The sequence below is a fragment of the Columba livia genome, chromosome 2 (assembly GCF_036013475.1).
Source record: "Columba livia isolate bColLiv1 breed racing homer chromosome 2, bColLiv1.pat.W.v2, whole genome shotgun sequence".
Classification (NCBI taxonomy): Eukaryota; Metazoa; Chordata; class Aves; order Columbiformes; family Columbidae; genus Columba; species Columba livia.
In genome coordinates, this window is record NC_088603.1 from 16414544 (window position 1) to 16439075 (window position 24532).

The 24532-nt window shown below is 38.2% G+C and overlaps 1 protein-coding gene and 1 long non-coding RNA gene across 5 annotated transcripts in view; one reads left to right on the forward strand and one right to left on the reverse strand.

Annotated features, from left to right (window-relative positions):
* Positions 1-6457: 6457 nt before the first annotated feature.
* The window catches only part of ZEB1 (zinc finger E-box binding homeobox 1), a 124690-nt gene continuing 106615 nt past the window's right edge, over positions 6458-24532 (reverse strand). For all 4 annotated transcript variants that reach the window (XM_065050589.1, XM_065050586.1, XM_065050588.1 and 1 more), the window contains 5 exons: positions 20922-21124; positions 15794-15899; positions 12460-14273; positions 10726-10906; positions 6458-8938 (listed from right to left, as the gene is read on the reverse strand). In XM_065050589.1, the coding sequence (XP_064906661.1) occupies positions 8394-8938; positions 10726-10906; positions 12460-14273; positions 15794-15899; positions 20922-20951 (2676 nt within the window). In that variant the 5' untranslated portion in view covers positions 20952-21124 and the 3' untranslated portion in view covers positions 6458-8393. The remainder of the gene's footprint in view (positions 8939-10725; positions 10907-12459; positions 14274-15793; positions 15900-20921; positions 21125-24532) is intronic.
* Positions 9633-24108, forward strand: LOC135578408 (uncharacterized). Its single transcript, XR_010469945.1, has 4 exons — positions 9633-9711; positions 11848-11934; positions 21292-21382; positions 23970-24108. It is a non-coding gene; the product is annotated as an uncharacterized LOC135578408 (long non-coding RNA).

The following is a 24532-nucleotide window of genomic DNA, read 5'->3' on the forward strand; positions in this document are numbered from 1 at the left end:
AGATTAACCTTATTTACCTACAGCAGTCACAAGGGGTACACACAGGTTTGGGTGGATTTGGCGTATGGTGCAAAACTGAGAGCAGCTGGGTGGAAACCAGGTAGCAGGAGGAGCAGAAAATGAACTTGAACAGCACTTTTCAATATACAGTTTAAAAATTCAAGAACATAGATGGTCGTCAACATATACATGATTTTGGTCATGAAATATTTGCATTTTTGGCATCAAATATTCCAGATATTTTCAATTAGCTTTAAATACAGTGAGCTAAACAGATTCAGATTTCCCTGAACCAAATACATTCCCATTATCAGAGAGCAAGCAAATCAGCACTGCCATTCTTTAAACAGAGATGGCAGGGGCACAGTTAGGAACGAGATCAAATGCTCTAATAAACTACAGTTAAACATTATTTAAGTTTTTGTTTTCCTTAACATTAAAACCATCAGAATATTCTAACTGCAAAGCAGAAAAGACAGATCCTACAATGGTATTGCTTACAGAAATAATCACCAATTGAGCAATTTCTGTAAAGAAGAATTATTCATACATGGAACAATTTGCTGCAGTGAGGTGGGTTTTCCCCTCCAGTCCCCTGGGGGTTACAGTGGGGAGCCATCAGGACCCAGGCAACATGTCCCTGACAGGTGGCCTTCACAGAAAAACCTACAAGGAGCAAGATGATGTATCGGGCCAGCAGGTGCCATAGAGAATCAGCAAAGCTTTTATTCTTTCCCCTCCCCAAGAGCCGCCATCAGAACCTGAACCATCCCCAGACCAACAGCACACCCAGCACTGAGCCCATAGCAGGAGCCCTGCATCAGCCCATGAAGGGGGCAACGGCACTAAAACATTACTGCTTTCCAGGAACAGCTCTGCAAGTAAATTGCTGGTGGCAACCAACCACCAAGCCAAGTGTCCCACCAGCCCTTTTTTGGCATCTGCTGGCTGCGAGTAAGATGCTTTTATTGTATACAAAGTCTGAGTTTTTGCTGCTCGAGCTGAAAGAACAGGCCTTGTGACTGCAGTGTAAGAGGATAAGCTTCTCATGCAGTGGAGCTGCTAAAGTGTGAGGCCGCTAAAAATAGCAGAAATGCTTCATTTGCCATATTCCTTCAGAATAAAATGCAGGGTAAAGTAAAAGGCAGGTGGCTTAGCCACATTAGAGACCTTGGTTCTCTTCCCAAGTCTGCCTGAAAAACCTTGTGCAAGATATATTAATATTAATCAATTCATTTTTTCTTTTTTCTCTCCCCTAAGCCAAGAAAACTGGCCTCATAATCAGGATTGGGAAAGACACAGAAACTGTGAGAACACTCATCACAAGTGTAAATGCCAGAGTTCCTTGTTCCTTGGTTTATAAAGGGCCTCTCACTAAGCTTCAGGAAGTTTTAAGAGCACCTGACATAACAGATTGTCTCAAAGAAAAGAATGCCAATACAAAGAACTCTGATTAAAAAGATTTTAAGAGAGATTCTAAAGACAATGTCATGTTTTGGGGAACATGAGTCACCACTCTCAAGAATTTGTAATTTAGATGGAGGGCTGGCTGTTCTCCATCCTCAGGTGATGCAGGCCAGCAGCTCCTCCAAAGCACAGCTGCTGGCTCCTGCCAGAGGAATTCTTTGGAGCTGTCTAAATAGGGAAAAAAAAGGTGACTCGAGGTCAACTTAGTCAGCTCGTCTTGATTGAGGCCCCTGTTATCACTGCAACCCCAGCTGAGATCATTTGACCTGGTCGGCAGTAACCATGACCACTTCAAACCCTTGGTAGTTGTTAGCAGCAGCTCCACCCACCAGAAAGGTTAAACCTTCCTCCTCACTCCGACACTTACTGCTCATAAGGACTCCCAATGAAGTATGTGTAAGTGAGAGAGTTCTTCAGCTCCTGGTTTGGAGGAGACCAGTGAGAGCACCACATCCAGCTTGAGCAAAAGAAATCAAGGACTACTGTCCACATAAGTGATTTCCTGTTATTGGCTTGATTTGATTGAGGAATGGAAAAAAATTCCAAGTACCCTTTTTGTGTATAGCGATATGACTTTAGAAACCTGTTGAAAGCCCTTGCTATTTTCATAACTTTGCATGAGTTTCCAATGAACTTATTTCTTGAACAATTTGGTCCAACAGGTTTTATTCTTGCACAGTGAAAAGAGTGCAAAATGCTTCCTCTATACCTGTGCAATAGCTTACCTGTCATTAAAAATTCAGAAAGTGTCCTGGAATTCAAAGGTTCCAGTGATATTCATCGAGTCTGTAGGATTTGGCCTAAAGAAAGAGCTCCTGAGCAGTGAGGGATGGAAACAGGACCCAGTCTACAAAGTACAGTCAGACTTGTGGTCTGTATTTGGGCCCAGAATATGCTAAAAGTGAGCAGACTTTCCAGGTAAAAGAGGAACAGAAACTCACGGGGAACGACACAAACTTAGTGTAGGTGTTTTTCAGGCTTTTTACTGTATAACTCATTTGTTTCCTTAATTCTTGAATTAACACGCAATGCGAATCTTATGATTATTATACAAACCCCAATCCACACAAAGATGAGCAAAACCCAAGGAAAGTCCCCAATACAGAAAGGTTAAAAATCTAAAAGCAGAATCAGAGAACTTGAGACTCACCAGAAAACCAAAGCAAAGACCAAAATGGCCTACTCAGTATGTATAAAGATTGCTTCCCACTGTCCTCATAAGTTTTAAAGATCTTTTTTGGGATCTGCTAGGGTAGAGGTACAGCCTCAGAGGATTTTCCATAGTTGTAGATAAATCCTCCATGACTTTCACACTCTGCATGCCACTAGGACAAACTTTGCCATAAAAGTGCTCTTGACATCAGCACATTTCATGCTTAATCCCAACTCTCAGTTTATTTTCTAGGTACAGTTTAAAAGAAGAGCAGATCATTTTTTTTCATCAAGCAATGAAATAGATCATAATATATTGTTTCCCCTAGAGGCAACATATATAAAATGTGTATGACAGGCATAATAAACACAGTTAAGACTGTGTGACAGATTAGTGACCAGAGGTCATAAAGAAGAGAGAGATAAAACAGAAGTTGTAAATATTTGTTCACTTCTAGAGTTACTTTAATCATCAATGTTTTGTATTAATCTTTTTTGTGAAAACCAAACTGTGTTTGAATACCATTTGAACAAGAGTCCAAGAAGAAAACAAAGACTAAATAATAAAATACAGACACAAAAGATACTCTATTATTGAATTTCCATTATGAAATTTAGAGATTATTCTAAGCGACAAATCAACGAGCTGTTCTGCCGAGGAAAGAGAAAAAAAACCCAACAACTTCTGTATTTAAGTACCAGAACGTGAATTGCACAACATAAAACCTTTATCTGAGCATATATTTGTGCACAGACTTATAAGTTGACAGCAAATAAATTAAAAAGAACTCACTTCCATGAAGTGCTCAGGACAGCACAGATCAAGCTCTTTCCTCTCCTCTGCTGCTCACAACCCATCCTCCATCTTCACTACAGCCTCCACGAGCAAAACTGACTTTCCTTATCCTCTAATGGTCTTCTGTACACTAGGAAGTATTTTCATTTCTCCACTATAGATTTCTATGTTGGTTTGTAGTGTGAACTCCTGATCTTTTGTTGCTTTGATGACAAAAGCGCCAATGTAGCATTTTGCAGTGGCAAAAACTGTGCTTTTAGTATTGTGGTATTTTCTCTCTTGTAAATGGCTTTGCTTTCAAATTGCCACTCAGGCTGGTGGCCACCGCCATCCCAGGCACACTTTGTCAGCACAAACATCGCTAAAATGCTGCTTGTACAGACACTGACCAGGGGTTTACCTGTAATAATCGCATTAGAATAATTTTACCCAAGAGTGTGAACATAACACTTGGTGCCAATTTAAGACATTTTTACTCAATCTGTCTGGATAGTGCCTTTTAGGGTAACTGCACTGTATCTGGGTTGATATGCCATGGTACATTCTTCTACTAAAGTTCAAGATAGCTATTGAAACACACTGACACTCTGAGATTAGCCAAACTAGCAAAATTTCCCAATTTCTTTTTTTAGTATCTATTAATGTATGTGATTATTTCAAGCTCATACGTACAATACTGCTGAGCACTGCTATACTACCAATTACACATCCGGATAAGCTGCTCCAGACAACTAGCAAGTAGACAGTGACGTGGCTATGTAGAATTTGAGAGAATGTCACCAGAATCACCACTGGGATGCCACATGAATACTACTGAAAGAGGAGACAGCAGTTACTTCTCTTCAACATATCTTCTATTTTTCTTTGTAGCCTTAAGTCCCTCTTTCTGCTCCTGTTTGCTGAGGACCTCAGAAGTGTATTCCCCATCCCAGGGCAAGACACTTCATATTTACTGCTTCTGTAACGTTCTTCCTGTAGTTATTCTGTAATGTTTTTTCCTATTCTCAAATTACCTGGTAAAAGAGGACATACCATCATCACAAATTTGCGGCTGTAACCATGCTTTTGAAACACAGAAATTATTTATATTCTGGAGTCATAAAACGAATCAGAAGCAGACCAAACCCAGAACATCAGTCTCAGCTCAGTGCTCTGTCCCATGCCGCATTCAAAGGCCACTTTTCTCTTTGTCAGTCTTAGCTGGTGACCGTCCACCCTCACGTTTGCTCACCCAGGATGAGCCAGGCCTAGCATGAGGGAGCAGCAGGCACAGACAACAGCCTGGGCACACAGGGCGACTGACGCGCCTCACGTCTTCTGACCGAAGAAGAGGTCACAGGACAGCGAAGTTTTGTTAAAACTACATTCCACTTTTACAACTCTTTTCAACTTTTATCTTTAAAGGACAGAATATGAAGGCTTTACACTTTTGCTTTCACTTTATTTTCATGCGTGAAACTTATTCGCCTTGAAACTGCGTTGCCATTAACCTACAGCCAAGGTCCCCGTGGCCGCACCTGGGCTGCCCCTGGTACCGGGGTGGCCAGAGCAGACGGAGCCTGTGCCTGGAACGTCCCTGCACTGCATTAGCTCCGCACCAGCTCGGCTGGGGACAAAGCCTCCGCAGCGCCTCTTTGTGCCAGCTGGCTTCACTCTGCCAAATGAAGATGCATCACAGTTTTTGTGCTTTTCCAAATGGATAATAAATAATGTTGTAAGGTCGCAAACATCAGAGCCATCTCTGAGCTTAACAGATGCAAAATTCAATACACCAATTCATTTTGAAGAGGAAAAAAATGTTAATAATGGTTTCATAGTCTAAGTAATGGATATACATTTTCTCCCCCAAACTGAAGAAATTTTCTGAATCAAAACTGCTTGGACTTTGCTCTCTGTCCAAGCACAGGTTTCTCCTGCTTCTCTTCAAGTTCTGGAAACCGAAGTTACTGACCTCTCACGTGCAGCTGTCGCTTCCATGAGTAACCTTGGGTTTATTAAAATTCTTTGCTCTATTACTAAGGAGAGCAAAATATTATTTCCATCATATTTTCAACAAATGTTTCACTGGGTTTATTACTGTAGACAAGTAAGATGTTCCTGGATTATGAAAAATGTGAAAAATCTTAAAATAGTTCCAAAAAGGTGCATTTCATTACTGAGAACAGAGCACAGTCGGTTTTACCTGCAAGAATCCTGAACCGCCTGATTGATCCTGTTATGATATTAATTACGAGGCAACATTATCGATGCAATATAAATGGTTATTTTTTTCAAAACAGCTTTCTCATATCTACCTCAATGATATAATACTGAGTTAGGAGCTCACTCGACTTAAAAATGCAATATTTGTTATATTGTACAACAAACTATAGACAACGTAAAACAATATATGGGATAATTCTTTTATATGTATCAACACTGAGATAATATTCAGAATTATTCAAAACTTAGATATGCATATATAAAATAACATATGATAGTCGTGTCATAAAATATCAAAAATTATTAACTGAAATCTTCTTTTGGGAATCATTAAAGAACAGAACTTTGCTTGAAGAACAGTCTCAAAACTTTGCTTAAACTGCAAAACACTGTAAACAAGTACATATAATATAACTTTCAAGCCTTCACACCTACATGACTGAAATTATATATATCTGCAATGTTGATGCCATATCTTTGGTAAGTTCAACAGCGATATATACATGAAGTTTTGCACGAGCTTATTGCTAAATCAGGAAAACGGTTACAGACTTACTTCCCTGAAAAGCAGTCCTATTGAAAGGGAGGGTTAAACTGTGTGTTAGATAAAGGACAACAAAAATATCACAAAACCACATGGTTCATTTTGAAAACTCAGTTGTTCTACTAACGTTTGGTTTGTAGAATCAATAAACTCGTGTAAACTCACGAAAACGCTTTGCCTGCACGCAGTCAACCCTTCCACCGAGTTTCAACACTGAAGCAGGAACCGTGTCCGAATATCATCTTACAGAAATCATTTAAAACCATTTTCTAAATTACCAGAATAATGACAGTAAGTCAGACTTGTTGACGCATTTTATTGTGAGATGGGGAGTCTGGTAAAAAACTAGAAAATGACCATGATGTAACAAGGAACTTAAAAATGAAGTTTCGGATTTGTAACATACATACATGAATACAGGAACAAATTGGCACAAAAATGTTAAACATTGTTCCCAACACTGTTTATAAGATTATTCTATTTTGGCTTACTAAGGAAATGAGAGTTTTATGGTTAGACTAATCTCTTAATAAAACTGCAGAGCATCATGCTATTAGTCACACAGTGAATTTCAAAATTTAAGAGCTTTATATTAAAAACTGGGTAAAGGTAAAATGAATTGATTGCAATTGTAAAATTAATACATTCCCATTTTAATTCTTCTGTTCTACAGTCCAAGGCAAGTATAAATGTTAACATAACACTGTTAAATCAAATCTCAATGCAAGAGAACCGATTGCATCTCTACTTTAAATCTTATCAACTTTCCAAATTTTCATACTAAAATATATTATTGTATTAATACAAACTACAGTATTATACACTACACTGTGTAATAAATAAAGAAATATAAAAATAAGACACATAAATATAAAAGTTTTCTAAAACTAAAAAGGTACATATGTCAGTAAGAAGGGTATTAATACTGCCAGGTTTGAAGACATACAGTACAAAATGTTGCACAGATCTATAAACTAAAAGAAATAAAATAATACTGATAGGTAAAAATCAGCTAACATTGTTAATAAATGGGGTCCATAATAACTAACATTTGAAAATACTTATGAGCCAAATAACATGTCATGTATGTGTCTGAAATTAAAGTAAACCAATAAAGCAGATTAGAAAATTTCCCTTGTAATATTATTGTAGAGAAATTCTGCAAGTCAGGTATTAACCCAAAATACCACCAAATAATTAAATAATGAAATATACCAGTGTTCTTACTTCTCTGATGGCTGAGTGTTTTTTCCCCATGATTAGTTTGGAAGTTCGATACAAATCAACAAATGCTAGTTATTGTAGGCCACGCATTGGATAAAGGCTGCTCAGAGCCTTTACAATACTGATAAATGGCACTTACAGCACACAGGTCTTGCATAAGGCCAAAGGAGATACAAAGCTTCATATCATATCCTTCATATCGTTACTACATACTCAAAACACAAATACAAACACTGATTTTGACGACTCTGCTGTCCTTACCAGTATTAACACTGTTAGTCCCTGCAATCAGAACTCAACGACAATCTTTTCAACTACATTTTTCATCACATGAGTAAGAAACTTCAGTTCTTCTATCACCTGCTTTCTTAAGGCTAACAATACACTTTAAATGAGAATATGCTCTACTACAACATCTAAAGTCATAAACCGCTACCTTCTAGGTTGAATTTACAAAGGTAGCCAAGCACTGTTCGCAACTGCATTACAGGTTTCTGCAAAAGGGAATTTTGTAGTGCAGAAGTTCTCACATTTTAAAACATAAGAAAATACTGAAGTGGATTTAGGAAATGTTTTACCATTTAAAAAAAAAAAAAAAAAATCATATAAATCTCTCCCAATTGTACAGTTTAAAAATTAATCAACTTAAGAATGAAAATTAATACTGATAAAACAAATGATGCCAGATGCTTGTCTAATAAATCAGGTTTCCTACAACCTGTTGAATCTTTGCTTCCAGAGTCACTGTATTTTTCTAATCTGCTTCATGTTATAAACTTGTTCCTAACTTTGAAAACTGTGTGAAAAATTACTAAGTTTGAGGTTCAGGCACACCTGGATTTCTTTTTTTTTTTTTTTTTTCCTTTTTTTTATATATATATTTTTTTACACAGTAGTGAACAGAAATCACAGTATGCAGGCTACTGCGTTTCCATGAAAAGCATGTATAATATAGAACGAACTTCATTACCAACTTTTTTCCTTATAGAAAAAACTATCATTTAAGCTTTATTTGTTTTTTTCTTCTGACACCTGCCCATTATTCTGTATAACTTCTGGTTCTGCATTGCTTGCTTGATTTACAACTTCATCATTCTTGTTACCTTCAGTTTTCCCTTCTTCTTCTTCTTCTTCTTCATCACCCTCTACTTCTTGTAGTTTTCTACATTCCTTTTCTTCCTGAAGTCCTTCTACCTCCTTTTCTTCCTCCTCCTCTTCCTCCTTTTCGCTGTCTTCCTCTTCTTCCCTGGTGAGACTCTCCCTCTCATCCGAGTCGATCTGCGATGGAGATGCCCTGGCACCAGCGTGCTCATTGCCGAGGGCCTCCTGGCCCGTCTCCTCCTGCTCGGTGCCGTCACGCTCTTCTGCCTCTCTTTTGCAATAGGAGTAGCGATGATTCATGTGTTGAGAGTAAGATCCCGAGTGTGAAAACCGCTTTCCGCATTTGTCACATTGGTAGGGTTTTTCCCCAGAATGCAGTCGCATGTGTTCGATCAAATGGTGTTTGTGTTTAAAAGCTTTTTTACAGATTCCACACTCATGAGGTCTTTTACCTACAAAATAAAGAACAAACAATTGGACACCTTGTAGCTGAAGTTTTAAAAATGTATACTGTTGTTTTCATCGCAAAATACATGTTACCAACAAATAAGAACATTATTTAATGAGACGTTCTACTCCACACATTCTCAAGCTGTGTTTCTCACCTGAGCCCAAAGGGTGCAAGGGTATATTGTCACAATTACATGAGTCATTTCTAAGTTCTTCAGGAAAACTGAACACAGAATGACAAACAGATTCTCAGATGTAACTTTTACCATGAAAAAAGTGCTAATCTAGTATATTAGAAAAGGAAACATTTTTCTTGCATTAAACGTTATTTTTACTCAAAACCATTTTAACTTCCTGTATCAATGGCAACTTAAAATCAGCTAAGCTTTTAAGTTGGTTTTTGTGTATTAAGGCCTTCCATGTTACAGGTAAAAGGAAAACCATTCTAAAATCTAGGTTGGCACAGGTAAGTGCCTCAAGTACAAGATTTGCTGACTACATGTATATTAACAAAAAAAAAAAATCTGCTTTGTTTCACTTTGTTCTCTTTTTGCTCTGTTTTCTATCTTTTTACTTAGTTGCCTTGCTTTTAGCATTTCTTAGCATGAGCTTAGTAATGTCATTTGGATTTCAACACTCAATGTTGTTATGCAAAAGAACTTTGCATGGTCTTAGCCCAGACATAAAAGAAAGAGACAGTAAGACAGCAGTTTTCTGGTCACACTCTCCAGAAGGTCAACATCTCCGTGTCATCTTGTGCCACACAAACAGCGAGGTGAGTGCTGGTCTCTTCTCCCAGTAACAAGGGACAGGATGAGAGGAAATGGCCCCAGGTTGCACCAAGGGAGGTTTAGGTTGGATTTTAGGAAAAATTTCTTCACCAAAAGGGTTGTGAAGCATTGGAACAGGCTGCCCAGGGAAGTGGTGGAGTCACCATCCCTGGAGGTGTTTTAAAGATGTGTAGATGAGGCTCTTAGGGACATGGCTTAGTGGAGGAGTTGGCAGTGCTAAGTTAATGGTTGGACTCACTGATCTTAATGGTCTTTTCCAATCAAAACAGTACTATGATTCTGAGCACTGCACTTAAGAGCAGAATGGAAAGAACAATTGTGTTATGAAAAAGAGAAGTTAAAAGTCTCAGGACAGGAAAGGTATGAAAATAGATAGTCTTAAGAAATACAACCTGAGAAACTTGATCAAGTCGTAAAGACAAAGGGGAATTTTTAATATTTTTTAGTTCTACTTGTGAGATGAAATTAAAACATTAATATGCAGAATAAATAACAAAATCATTTTTAAATGCCTTTTTTTAAAGACATCACAGAAGAAATAGGAGACCAAGAGTTATTTAAAAAAAAAAAAGACAAAAGACACCAGAACTGGAGCCAAAATGAACACCTATGAGAAATCAAAAATAAATATTGAAGCCAAAACAGAGTTCTTTTGGACTTAGATTCCACGTCTAATGAATGGTTGTTAACTTCAGATAATTACAAATGTGGCTGAATTTGAAAATCCTTCATGCCTTTCACATAAGGTATCATTTACATACATGATCCTTTTTTCTTAATTTATAATTTTCATTTTTCTTAATTTATAGCCAGGCAAGGTAAATTAGAAGTAATACATTCTTGATTACAGGCTATGGCCAAGAAACTCCCTTTTTTGTATTCAGGGTTTAGTATTACTGTGCTTGCGTACACTTTCCAAGAACTGGATTCCAGTTGAGATGATCAGTTACACGCTACCAATGAAATAATGATCTGAAACTGCTTTTCCTAGTACATACCTGTGTGTTCATACTTATGTCTCAATAACGAGCTACTCTTCTGGAATATTTTGTCACATAAATCACATGCATACATCCCATTTTCCGTCTTTCTCATCTTTTTCTTTGGGGGTGTTGAATCAGAATCATTTTGATCTTCTACATTCGATACTCCTTCTGAGCTAGTGTCTTGCCTTTCATCCTTAAGAAAAATTACAAAAAAGGTTGAGTTCAATTAAAAAAAAAACACTGATGCAGCACACAATTTATGAAACATAAGCTGAAGCTGCACTGTTATTTCCATTCCGTTTTGTAAACAGTCAAACAAAATTGCTTAGACTTACATAGTGAAAGAAACCCTCTTTTGCTGCATTACTCTGCTTTGCAGTCCCTGCCACTAGACAGATGCAGAATTCTCACTGGGACTGACTTTAATCACATCCAAATGTGACTGTTGGCCAGGTTTAAGCTACACTGACACATCACGTTTTAGGGCCCATAAAATAAATGCAATGTTAGGAAGGAAAAGAACATTACAGATCTATGAAGTACCTCAGTAAGTTGGAAGAGAAAATTCAATATCTAAGTGCATTTTTCAACCAATGTTTGTCACCCACATTTTGCTACCTCATGGATTTCATGGACACGATGATTATTTTTAAATGAAGTTTTCACAAAAAGATATTCAAGTTATCATTTGACTTTGCGTATTTGATTACACTCTTCCTCATAAAACTACCACAATTCCTATTTAACCCCAAATTTGGGAGTCTTCAAATGTTTCATTAATAAAAAGTTTAAAAAATATCATAACTGTTGCCTATCTCTTAGCACTTCAAGCCCTGTAGCTCACCTGTAAAGAAGCACAGTATTTTCTACTGATATCAGCGGTATCACTACACACAGAATTAATTTCATCATAGAATATCAAAACTGAATATAAAAATGTATGCCAACCACCTCAAAAGTTGTCTGTCTCAAACTTTAACATATAAGCAACCATGTAATTCTTCAAGGCTCCTCAGTCTCTGTCTATACAGAATCCTGTATAAAGTGCTGAACAGCCAATTTCTAAGACTTAATTAGAAACGCCAAGTCTTTACAGGAGTCTGTTCTGCTCTGTCCCTACCTCAACCCACACAGGTGTTTCTCAGCAGGACTGACTTCCATAGATCACATCTGGATGCACCCAGGGAGGAATGGGGCAGGATGCAGGAACAGCAGATGAAGGTAAATACCTGCCTGACTTTCAACTGAGAATATATGTGAATTTAGTTTAAAGTGTTATCATGGTGTAGGATGAATTCAGCTACTCTGTTGAGTCAAGAAAGCAGAACAGTGTGAGGGGAGTAACCAGAAGTATCAAATAGTTTATATTCTGGATGTGGAGAAAGAGGAGATAAAGAGCCAGCAAGAAACACTAGCCGTGGCCTTACTTTGCTTTACGTTCAGAAGAATTAAACTCCCTTTAAAATACTGAGCACTAATGTCCTAGAAGACATTTCTGAATGATGGAATACGGTGAAGAACTGACTCATCTGTGCACATGTCAGCCTGGACTCCAGCTGCTGAGGTAGCTAGCTTTGCTGAGGTCTTAACAGTAACATTTATTACACAACAACAATCAAGCCAAATAAACCTGAGAGCTTATATTTACATTTAATTTAATTTATCTTGACAGTTTCCAGCTAGTTCAGCACAGATACAGAACAAATACGTCACACACAACATACAGGACTACAGGGACCGAAGTACCTGATTTCCATTGGCTTGGGTCTGGTTTTTTGGTGGTGTTTCTTGAACTGCAGGACTAACTGTAGTAGAGTATGTATAAGCCACCTGTGGAATCAAAATGGTTTGCTTATTGGCAGCAAGAGCTCTCAAGCATGGAACACTGTTCTGGTCAGCAATGGCAACAATTGTAGGTAACTGGGCAGTGACTGCAGGTATAGCAATATTTATGGGATTGGCACTTGGTGGGATTACATTTACAATAGGATCAGAGTCTGTAACACTGTTGTCCTTTTGTGGTTCTTTTTTTGCACAAGTTAAGTTCAAAGGTTCTTCCTGGACAGAATAAACACTGTTCTGGTAAACACTAGTTATGGTAGATCTTTCCAATAGCTCTCCATGTTGCTTTGGTAGTGAAAGGTCAAGAGGTTCAATTTGTGGCTCTTCTTGTACACCCTCTGCTGTGTACGTATAACCCTGTGAATTTCTTGATGAAGAAAGGTTTAGTGGCGATGGGGATGGCGTGCTGCTGCGTGAACCATTCAGAGTGGATCCCTCTGGTAAAGTCTGAGATTTTGTTGCATTGACAGGATTTTGTAAATTATCTGTGCTGCTCTGGGGTTCAGCCACATTTGTAGTTGCTGCTTGATCATCATTGTTTGTGGGACTGCTTGATTTAACTGGTTCAGGAGAAGACGGTCCAGAAGACTGCACAGAAATTTGTCCAGCTTGCATTTTTTCAAACCACTTTTTTACCACATCGAGTGGTAGGTTCACTGAATCAGCTATTTTTGAAAGCTCTTCTGCGCTTGGTTGTGCATTTAATGCATAATATGCTTTTAGGAGAGATAAAAGGTTCTTTAAAGGTGGCTGACCAGGAGATAAGTTGTTCTCCCCAGTTTCTGATGGGACAGGAGAGTTGGGCTTCTCAGCTTCTGTTCCACTGGGCTGAGGAAGCTGAGGAGGATTTTTCGTTTCATAGTGCTTTAATTCTTGAAGTGCATTAAGATCCCCTGGACAGTCATCACAAAGAAGACAAGTGCTATCATTGGTCTCTCCTTCACAGTTCTTATCTTTCTCAGACTTCACTGTAAGATCTTCCGGTGTTTTTTCATTTTTGCAACTATTTGGAGGAACAGAGTTTTCTTTTTTTAGATTTTGTGGAACAACCTGAAGCTGACTTGGCTGCTCCAAGCTGTAGTTGATGATAATTTTGGTTGTCCCATCTTGGTCAACCAAAGGAAGACTGATGGCTGAAATGAGGGAATGGCCAGCTTGCTGTATAGATGCATTGCTGATTGTTTCTTGTTCTTTGGACGCAAGATTAGCATGATTGTTTTCCAATACTTGCCTTATTACATTACCATCCACTGCCACTTTAAGTACATTTTGAATGTCACTTAAGTTGATGCTTATGGGAGACACCAGACCTACTGTTGGTAGAACAACAGCTTGCACCACACCCTGAGGAGAACTGGTTGCCTGCAATGGGCTACCACCACTAAAAACCCCATTCTGCAAAGGGGTCGAACAATTAATTCCTGAAGCAACCACTATGGGCTTGAATTCATAATCCACAGGTTCAGTTTTAATTTGGTTAACAGGAAGTTGCTCTTGCAAGGGTTTATTTTCTATCTTTTGTCGTATCTGTGGTCTTGCTGGGCTACCTGGTGATGCAGAAAGGGAAGGGGAGGAGCACTGAGACGTCTTGAGCCCTGACCGGGCCCGACCATTCACGGGCATCAAACCAATACACTTCTTACTGCTTATGTGTGAACTGTATGAACCAGAATGGGAAAAACGTTTCTTGCAGTTCGGGCACTCATATGGCTTCTCTCCTAAAGATTTAAAAAAAAAAAGAGAGAGAGAAAGAGAAGAAAAAAGGCATATGCAACAGTATACTAGGTTACAGTGTAACTTCATTAAGCAATAGTAACTAGAAAGGAATACTCCCAAATAACCTCTCAAATAATCCTAGGGAAAAGAAAATCTTACGCCGTGAACTGAACAGTAAAGAGTAATTATATCATCTATAGCTCTGATCCTAGGGCCCTTTAATAAGTTTGTGATCTAGTAGTAGATGTAGGATGGAGCCCACATGATCATGATTCAGTATTTACCAGTAATTGTCTACGTATCACATGAATGAGTCTATATGATACTGGCAGATTTCATTAAACTCCATTCAAGTAGTAGCACTGCTAACTTCAGAAGCTGCATAAACCACTTCAGAATGGAAAAAAAAATACAATTAACCAAAGAAAAAATACAAATGCCATAAATGCAAGTCATAATTATATAAGGAGCTAGGCACATTTTACTGTGGCAAACTCAAATACAACATATCCATATCTGCCTACAATATCTACCAGATGAATAAAAACAGGCAAAGTTTAAGTAAAGGGAAATGAGACACATGCAGAAGACAGATTTAAGTTTGCCTTCAGAGATGAATGTCAGGTTAAATTGTCAGGAAGATGCACACAACTATGTGATTGTTAGAGCCATAGTCAGAGTCAGCTTTTCAGGGGATCTGTACTACAGAGGGAAAGGAAAATCTGAAATAGCTGGCTTGGCTTGCTTCAGATGGAAAAGTACATTGACTGAAGCTTTCTCACTCACAGGCACAGTGCCACTACCCTATGGAAATGAAAGGAAGTCTGCTGAGGGAGGACTTCTACGTGAGGTTCTCTTAATTGCTATTATCATAGCTGAGCAACCGTTCAGAAAGACAAAGATCACCTAAACCTGGTTTTAAGATTTCCGTCAATGGGTAAATTCGAGTTAAAGACAGAAATTGAAAATCTCTTCTGAGTGACCACATCTTACTTATTATAATAGTTTAATATATAATATTATATTTCTTAAAAATGGATACTTTTCTTAGAAATGGAAACTTTTGTGATAGTATATCAATATTGCAGATCTGTGTCCTGAGGCCATTTTAATATGATATTTTAATAATGTCACATCCACAGACAGCAGGAAGCATAGTTCTTATGTCCCAATTATTATAAATCAAAATTTTCTAGCAAGGCTCCCAACATGCTGAGTGGTGTGCAAACACTGAGGGAAAAAAAACAGGTAAGTGAAGAAGGGCCAGAGGGATGCCCCATTTCTTCTGCCACAAGTGAAGTTTTCCTGAGCTGTCAGAGCTTAATCTGCAGCTGTAAATCCTCTTGAGTTATCCTGCGTGTTTCCCACACACTGCCAAAGGCTGCAGTCAGTGCTTACAGAGTCCCAGGGGAAGAAAAACACCAGTGTTCTAAGCTTAGAGTTACAAGACTGATTTCGCATCAAAGTTATAAAGAGTAGAAACGGCAACATTAGTACATAATTCAACACTCGATTTATTTACCACTGTGGATTCGTAGGTGCTCCTTTAGGTGATGTTTATATTTAAAAGCTTTTCCACATTCAGTGCACTTGAATTTCCGATTACCGCTGGACTGCGTCACATGTCTCTGTAAGAAAGAATTCGTAATTATTGCATAGGACAGCACGTTGGAAAAACCTCTTGTATTTTCACATTGTAACAGTGAAAATGAGATACAAAACTAAAAAGAATCAATCATAATTTTAAGAGACTGAAGGTGGTATGCGTTATGCATGAAAAAGAAACAAATTAGAAGTCAGGTTAAAACTGAGCCATATGTATCTTCTGAATAAATCTAGTACAGTAAAAAAGGAAAAAAAAAACCAAACCAAAATGTATTTGCCCCTTGTCCTAAGTCAGATGAAGCTTGCACTGACATGTTATGTGAGTAAGACGTTCCAGGATGCACACTAATTCTACTTGTGAAAGCAAAAAAAACCCAAGAAAAACCCCAAGCCCATCACCCACAGAATATGTAACACAGGACAGAGAAACATTAAAGCATATAAAAGCCTGTTTATTAAAGTTTAATCAGTTGACTTGATTTTTCCATTTACATGCTTCCAGCGCTTACTGTTGGCCTTGGATTCCTCTATGTAATGATGCCAAAGGATTGCTCAAGAGAAGATGGCTCAGTGACAACAAAGGCACTCTCAGTCACAATTAATTCTCAAAATAAATGCAAAAAAACTAAATTAAAACACATAACAATATGGAGGGATTCCCCAAGTACACAACATCAAACCTCTTCTCTATGTGCATTGAAGCTCTGTTGTTATTTTTGTTATATTTTGCCTTGTGAGAACATTTATTGTTAAACTCAAAGTTGAATTTAGCTTTATTGTTATACTACTATAAAAAAAAAAGCAAAAGGTAAGAAAGGTGTGTAAACATATGTAGTATATATGTCATATATACAAGATAAATAATTTAATTATAAATTGTATATATCTATGAATGTGTATTTTTAAAACCAAAAATTACATACATTTTTGAAGTTGAAGCAGCTTAATTACCAACATGAAGTTGAGGAATTAGAAGTTTTTATATTCAAACAAATTGTTTATTTAAAAAAGCAGAGCTCCTTTTGAAATACAGCTCACTTTGCAAAAAGAAACTCTACCACCATTTGGATGCAGCTGGACATTTTTGGTAACTGGGGCAAGTATTTCCATAAATCCAATAACAGGGCTATTCATGCTCTCTGGGGGCGCAGTATTGCGGATGGGCAGAGGAGTTTTCCCCCCAGGGTGAAGCGCGGTGGGGAGCCCCGCACCTCGTCCCGCTGCGCCGCGGCTGGCGATGCTGAGGATGCTCCCCCAGCGCGGACACGGCAGCTGGGGCTGAGATCCGCGCTGGAGAAGTGGGGATGGATCAAAAGGCAGGATGATGTTCCTGCTCTGATCTGTGCCTTTAGACCTGGCGAACCCACAGCCGTGCAGTTTGGTGGATGAAAGTCGGAGCGCTCTGCTATGAGATAGGCTGTCGGAATTATCAGCCCACCCTGTTCTACATCCCGTCCTCCTTCATACGATGCAGACGCTAACAGAAGCCGAATTGAAACAAGATAATCTAAATTGCTTCTAAGTACTCTAATTCGACAGTTCCCTTGGGATAAGCGTTTGGTTAAGCTGCAGTTTTCACCTCTCGCAGATCCTGCTCCCACCCTCCTGGGGTTGGCTCCTTCCCGCCTCCTCCCGGGCTCCTCCACCGGGAGGCCTCCACTCTGACTTATCCCCATTAGCACTTGACCCTTATTGCCGGGTTTGTCAGTTGTCTTTTGCTAGTCCAAACAACTTTTCAGTTTTGTTTAACTAAGTCCCCTGAAGATGATGTTCTAGGTGATTGTGCCTGACTCACTGCATTTCACTTTAATGATCCAACTTCACTGAGTCTAGAGGACCGTGTCAGGATTTACTTAAGCCTGCAGAGAATCAGTTACTACTGTTTGACTTGAGATTATACCAGTTAAAGGATCTCAGCACATATACAGCTACTGCAGATGCTGGACTACATAAATATTCATACTAAATATTAGTGCATGTATTCAACCTGTCAGAAATGTTTCTGCTCAAGTCTTTAAAATTCAATGTTCTGCTTCCAAGCCATGGAAGACCACATTTCTCATATCAATTTTTTAATGAGATTTCCTGCTTTCCTGGTCATAGCTACAAGCTGCTTTGAACTTTCTGCTAGGCAGTGTTTCCATCTATTATACTTTGCCTTGTTTTCTTATATTTTTAATACTTTTTTCAGCTTTCTTGCTGTCTGTCCTATACATTTTTTTTCAATAAATCTGGGACATCCTCACAGTTACTCTCCAGGACGTTCTTTAAAACTAACTGACGAATCATAACTCTTCTCTGAAGTACCATCTTTTACACACTTCCACCTTCATTTTCTTAGATTCAAACAGTTTTCCCCCTTTCAGTAGTGTTAAATCCACTTTGTGTGCCTCTGACATGTAATGTATTTCTTAATGCACTGTATGTAACTCCTGTTTTCTGATAATTAAAGAATTAACTGAAGCATTCAAAGAATCTCCTCTGAGTTCCTTTAAGGACTGAAAGAAGAAACATCAGCATTACGGTCTGTAACTAGCCACCAATACGTCCCTGCACCAAATATTTACAGTGCTTTGGACTACAGTTTACTGTTTTCACACTAGAGAACTAAAACTAATTCAAGGGAATCCTCAAAAATTATTTGGAAAACAGGAATTACAGGTACATCAGGATTTTTTCCATAGACGGTTTGACCACAGGCTTCAAGAACTGCTATTTCTCAGTGGCGCCAACGGCAATAGGAAATTTTAACAGACTACTTATGTGTGCTCTGTAAGTTGATGAGAAGAAAAATACATATAAGAAGGCCTTATTCATACTTTAATATCTTTTTTGGCGCTTCACAAGTGAAAGACACGATACAAACGCAGCCAGGGGAGCCATGAGAGACGGCAGGGACAGGGGACGCAGGAGAAGAGCAGCGATGGCTCTTGGTCTCTGCTGGAGCAGAAGGATCCACAGTTTGACATAATTTCCCCTTCCTCGGAGGGAGGCACAGTGCGCACATACATCTTCCGCTGCCTTTACTACACTAGTCATTATCTTTGCTCGTTTGTGACATGCTGAACACTAACCAGCTAACTAAGTTCTCCAAATAATAAGACATTAAGTTTGGAAGATGCAGCTGTTCAAGATCCACAACCAGGAGGTCTATGCTTTACTTCAGGAAAAAAACTGATTTTCCATGACACCAATGATGTAATCATTTACATGCACATGAAGCCAATTTTGAAGACACGACAACTTTGTAGACATGACAACTTTGTGACAGTAACATCAACAAATACACGTTTCAAATTTACCAAATATCTGAACTACTGTAGTTTTGATCCTGGCTATGGCTCTGGAGAAAAAAACCTATACTTAAATGGGTGTAGTATTGACTTCCGGATACTGCATAGGAACAACATTCATCAAATACAACTGTGCCTTCAAAAGTATAAGCCAATTAAAACATATCAGCAGGAATACAACTTAAGTTTCCCTTTATAGTAATTCTTCTGAGATTATTTACTTACATAGTACTTTTTCTCTTTTCATTCAAACTTCATGCAAATATGGGAAAGGCTTCCAGCCCTTCCAACTATGTTATTCTCTGCTTTTAGGCTTCTAGTTGGAAAAACTGAAAATAAATGTAGTAGCTCACAAAAAAGGGTTAAACAAAAAGCATTCATAGATTATATAGTTTGAAACATAAGCGGTATGGAAGATTTAAAGTCAAAGCCAAGCCAATAAGAGGGCAAGACAGAAATTAATTGTTCATGGGAAATATATTTGAATAAACAAGAACTGCCACCTCAGAATATGCTGGCGAGGTTGTTCCAAACCCTGTGAGACAGCAAAATCCTTGCAGCAGGATGGCTGATACTTGTAACAATTTTTCCTATTTAATTTACCCATGAATGTAAACACTCAGGTATATAAACCTATAGTAGATTTTTGAAGCCTGTTAATTCTTGGTGAAGAACAGAGGTTAAAAGGCAATGTTTAAAAAAGCATCTCCTTTCCTTTGTGTTACAGCCTTTCAGCTTAATGAAAGTTCTGTTGGTTTAGGGCTGCAAGAAATATTGAAGTGCCTTTCCCTTTACATTCTTGTCATTATTTACTGCTTCGCACCCCTCGATGCTGCTTTCTTTTCTCTCTCTGAAAAGTATCAACCTTTTTAGTTTGTCCTCGGATGGGAACACCTTCAAGCCCCTCTCCCTCTAACCTGGTGGCGGAAAATCTGTATATTTTTTTTCTTGGATAATTCCTGACTGTTTCACTGAGTTTCAGTTGGTTCCTGAGCCTCAGAGTGTCCTCTGATAAGCTATGGAAGCATGTAATTGGGAATGGATGACAGGAAATTATGGCGATAAAAGAAGAAAAGAAAGAGTGAAAGCAGAACAGAATCTCAGGACCTTCAGTAGTGATGAGATGGCTAACTCATGGAACACATTTCAAGGAACCATGCCCTCATGAACCATGGAAAACAAGCTCAGAGTACCTTTAGCTCTTTCTATTGCATTACTTAGTATTGAAACATTTTATTTTACGCACAAGTTATTTGAACATTTTCCAATAGCATGGATTGCATTTAAAAACTGCATCTCACAGTTCCAGCAAATGAATCAACACAATGATTCAGTTTTTAAGGGCAAAAATGGGTACAGTAAATTTTGAATTAGCCAAAGAGGATTTATGAGAGAAAAATCTACGTGTTTCTCTAGAGACCTATGATTAGATTTGAGTAATAATTTTTATGTAATATTAGCCAACGAACAGAAAAATAACCCCTATAAATGCAATAAAGCACTTTGGAAAACTATAATTTACACTCAACCATACTGCCTAGATGAATGAAAACACAGGAATTCAGATCTCACTCTTTGACAGCTATGGAAAAATTCTGACTTCTCAGCAAGTTTAAGTCCATGCCCCAGGACTGGGACTTCAGCATGTAGATAATCTCATGTGAACAACTGACTTGCTTTGTACATTTTTGCTCATAATAAATCACAGCTTGTTACAGTGGACAATAGATCCTTAATCCAAACGCCACTTACTTGATCTCTTCCTGATTTGTGTGATGTCATGTGGCGGTCGAGCTGCGTTCTGTACGCAAACGTGTAACTGCACAAGGAGCAACTAAAGTTATCTTCATTTTTTTCATGGCGATATTTAATGTGTTCCTTCAGAGAGGTAAAACGCTTGTACCCTCGATCACAATACGGGCAAGTAAGCAGTTGGGAAAATGCATCGGGCGTTCCTACACAGAAGAGACAATACACCATGTTTAAATAAATGTGTGCTCCAAACTTATTAACATCAACAAACATGCTTTACATTTACATATATTACTGTAAGAAAACATGCAGATGCTAGAAGCTCCATTTGTTTTAGAAAAGGAATAATGATAATTTTTTTTTTCCACAGGTATTACTGTTACTAACAACAGTATGGTACAGTTGCCCCAGTGTACACTGGAGACAGCACAGTATGATCACCCAAGATCTCACCTCTCACAGTGAGTCTGCTGGACTGCTCAAAATAGCACTAGGGCTTCTACATATATTTCTGTTTAAAAAGTGGTCTGAAAATTGTGAGACGTGGTTTAAGATTTAGTCATCTTGTAGATCTGGTTCGCTCAATCACAGGCTATCCTCAAATGCTCTTTATCAACTTAAGTCTATCACTGAAACATTTAATGGCCATCCTGTTTTCAGATCCTAAGGAATAAACAGTCTTTGCGAGCTACAGAGAGCATTTTTTTCTTTCTCTTTATGTAGCACGGAATGGTAAGTGAAAAGAGAACTGAAAATAAATTATTAGAAACATGGTTAATAATTTTTATACCTGGACCTGTTGGAGAGCGTCCATAGGAGGCCACCAAGATGATTAGAGGGCTGGAACAGCTCTGCTGTGAGGACAGGCCGAGAGAGTTGGGGTGGTTCAGCCCAGGGAGACCTTACGGTGGCCTTTCAGGGCTTAAAGGGGGCTTATAAGAAAGATGGGGACAGACTTTTTAATAGGGCTTGCAGCGATAAGACAAGGAGTGATGGTTTTGAACTAAAAGAGTGGAGATTCAGACTAGATATAAGACAGAAATTTTTTACAACGAGGGTGGTGAAACACTGGCCCAGGTTGCCCAGAGAGGTGGTAGATACCCCCTCCCTGGAGACATTCAAGGCCAGGCTGGACGGGGCTCTGAGCAACCTGATCTAGTTGAAGATGTCCCTGCTCACTGCAGGGGGCTTGGACTAGATGAGCTTTGAAGGTCCCTTCCAACCCAAGGCATTTTATGATTCTGTGATACACGGATATGTACCTGTTAGCAGGACGTACTGTCACCAGGACAGAAAGGAGAGAGGACACAGTGTCTGAGTGACAGGAATGAGATCAAATGTGAAGCCATTAATATGATTCTGATGTGATCAGTGGAATCTATTCTGTTGGCTTTCATGAAGTTATTTCTACCTGATTTCACTTTATGCTGTACTGATACAGAAACTGAATATTTCACAAATCCATTTCTGAGAAGTCACCATTTATGAAGGATTGAAAAAAAATTATAGATTGATAAAAGTATGTTTAAATAAATGCAGGGTTTGCTGTATTTCATCAAACTATCAACTTATAAGGTGTGATATCCTTCAGTGACAATACTACTCTTCCATGCTTCAAGGGAAATGGGAAGCAAATTTTGCAAGGATCTACCGACCCACTGTGCTGAGTGAGAGCAGGAGAGGAAGGTGGAAGGTCTTTGCTCTTAATCATTTTATGCTCCGAAGCATGAGGGGCAAATTTGTACATGCTGTCTTTTTAAGTTGCAGAAATATAAACATTATTAATACTCACAAAATTAACCGGTACTTTAGAAAGTACTTCTGAATTATTTATCTTCATGACCTCCTGCAGCAGTTAACAACATAGATTGATTATATGCTCCATACAGTAGCAATTCGTTCTGTTGTGTGGAATTCACTGACTTTATTTGTACTGAACATGCCATTGATCTTGCAACAGTGAAGAAGGAAAAGTCAGACCCATTTTCACTATTACTATAAGTCAACACCTTCTCTGTCATGTAGGTTCTTTTACACTCGTTACGGTAACAGACAAGGTAACGCTCATGTTGCGCTGGTTTTCCTGTTCTATTCCGTTCTGCTTTTCCTGGATTAGCTGGACTGTCCAAAAATGAACCTGTCCCCACACATATAGACACAGTATGCTTCCCTTCACTTCTCATTTTTCCACCTACAATTCAGTTCACCTGACATAAAGAATACTCCATCTCAGCACAAATGCAACTCAGTGGACATGTCACAGGCGCATTAACTTAAATTCTGTTTCCATTGGAGTAAATAGAGAAATGGCAATGGTTTCCCAAAGCCGCTAAAGACTCCAGCTCTCTGCCACTTCTCTTGTCCAGTCCCCCAGTTTGGAAGCATGTATCTGTACCTAATATCACTGTATTTTTTGGCATTTTCTATCCCAGGTGATTAAAGCTCTGAACATTATTGTTCAGCATTGTGATTTTCAGAATACTTCCCTGTGAACTTACTGGGCTAAGTTCAATTTAAATTATTCATACAAATGTGTATTTTTAATGATTACATGGAAGTCATATTTCAAGCCTGTAAAACTAACTTGACAATCCATGCCACTGCAACTACTGATTAAAACCTTAAATTAATTAAACTGTAATTTCTAAGATGCTACTGTTGAGCATGTATCATACTTGAATTTTGCAAAACTTGTAAATGAGAAAATATTAGTAATTCAGGTCCTATTTCTGTATATAAATAGGCATGCACAGAGTTGAAATTTCTCAGATATTTTAATTTACTTTCTTTTTTCTTTCTAAAATCTTTAATAAAGAAAAATCTCTGAAACAGCAGAACAATATCGTTAACATCCTCCTTTCTTTGGCCACTGTTAGACTCCAGTACAGTAACAGAGCTACCTGGGCATGTTTTGTTCAATTATGTACATTTTTTTTTAGTGACTGGAAGACAACAACTTTAACTTTTATGTAGGATGTTACTTTGTTTTGTAAATCTTAAATGCTTCAACAAAGGAACACAATCTGGTTGAAACTGCACTTTTCACAGGTTATGAAAGCTGAATGCTTCAGAAAGCACAGAATGCAAAAACAATCTGAACAGGTTTTGCCTTCAGATACTTCATGATAAGGATGCCTTCGATGTTTCCTGATGAAGAAATGAAGACAAAGTATGACTTCTCACTCCAAAGAACCTTTCTCATTTCATCATGAAACAATACTTTCGAAGTGTATTTGAAAGCCAAATAGTAATTCTTAATGGGCTTTCATTACAAATAATAACAACGTGTCATTAAGTTCTTTCAGAGAAACATTTTTGTATAAACAATGTTTCTTTTTTCTCCACTGCCATCTTTTCAGGAAAAAAGCCCTATACCTGTCATAGACTGGCTACCTAATAAAAGAACTTCTATCTATTATATTATTTTGAGGGTTTAATTTATAAATATTAAAAAAAATTGTGTTATAACTCCCCCTACATTATTCTTATGTAAAACTACACTCTCTTCCTTCAGTGCCATTATAAGTAATAAATGTTTGTTCTGTTCTTTTGTATAATGCCAGTGAATGAATTTATGAGAGCTTCAATTCTTGTTTCCAGTTACCGGATGT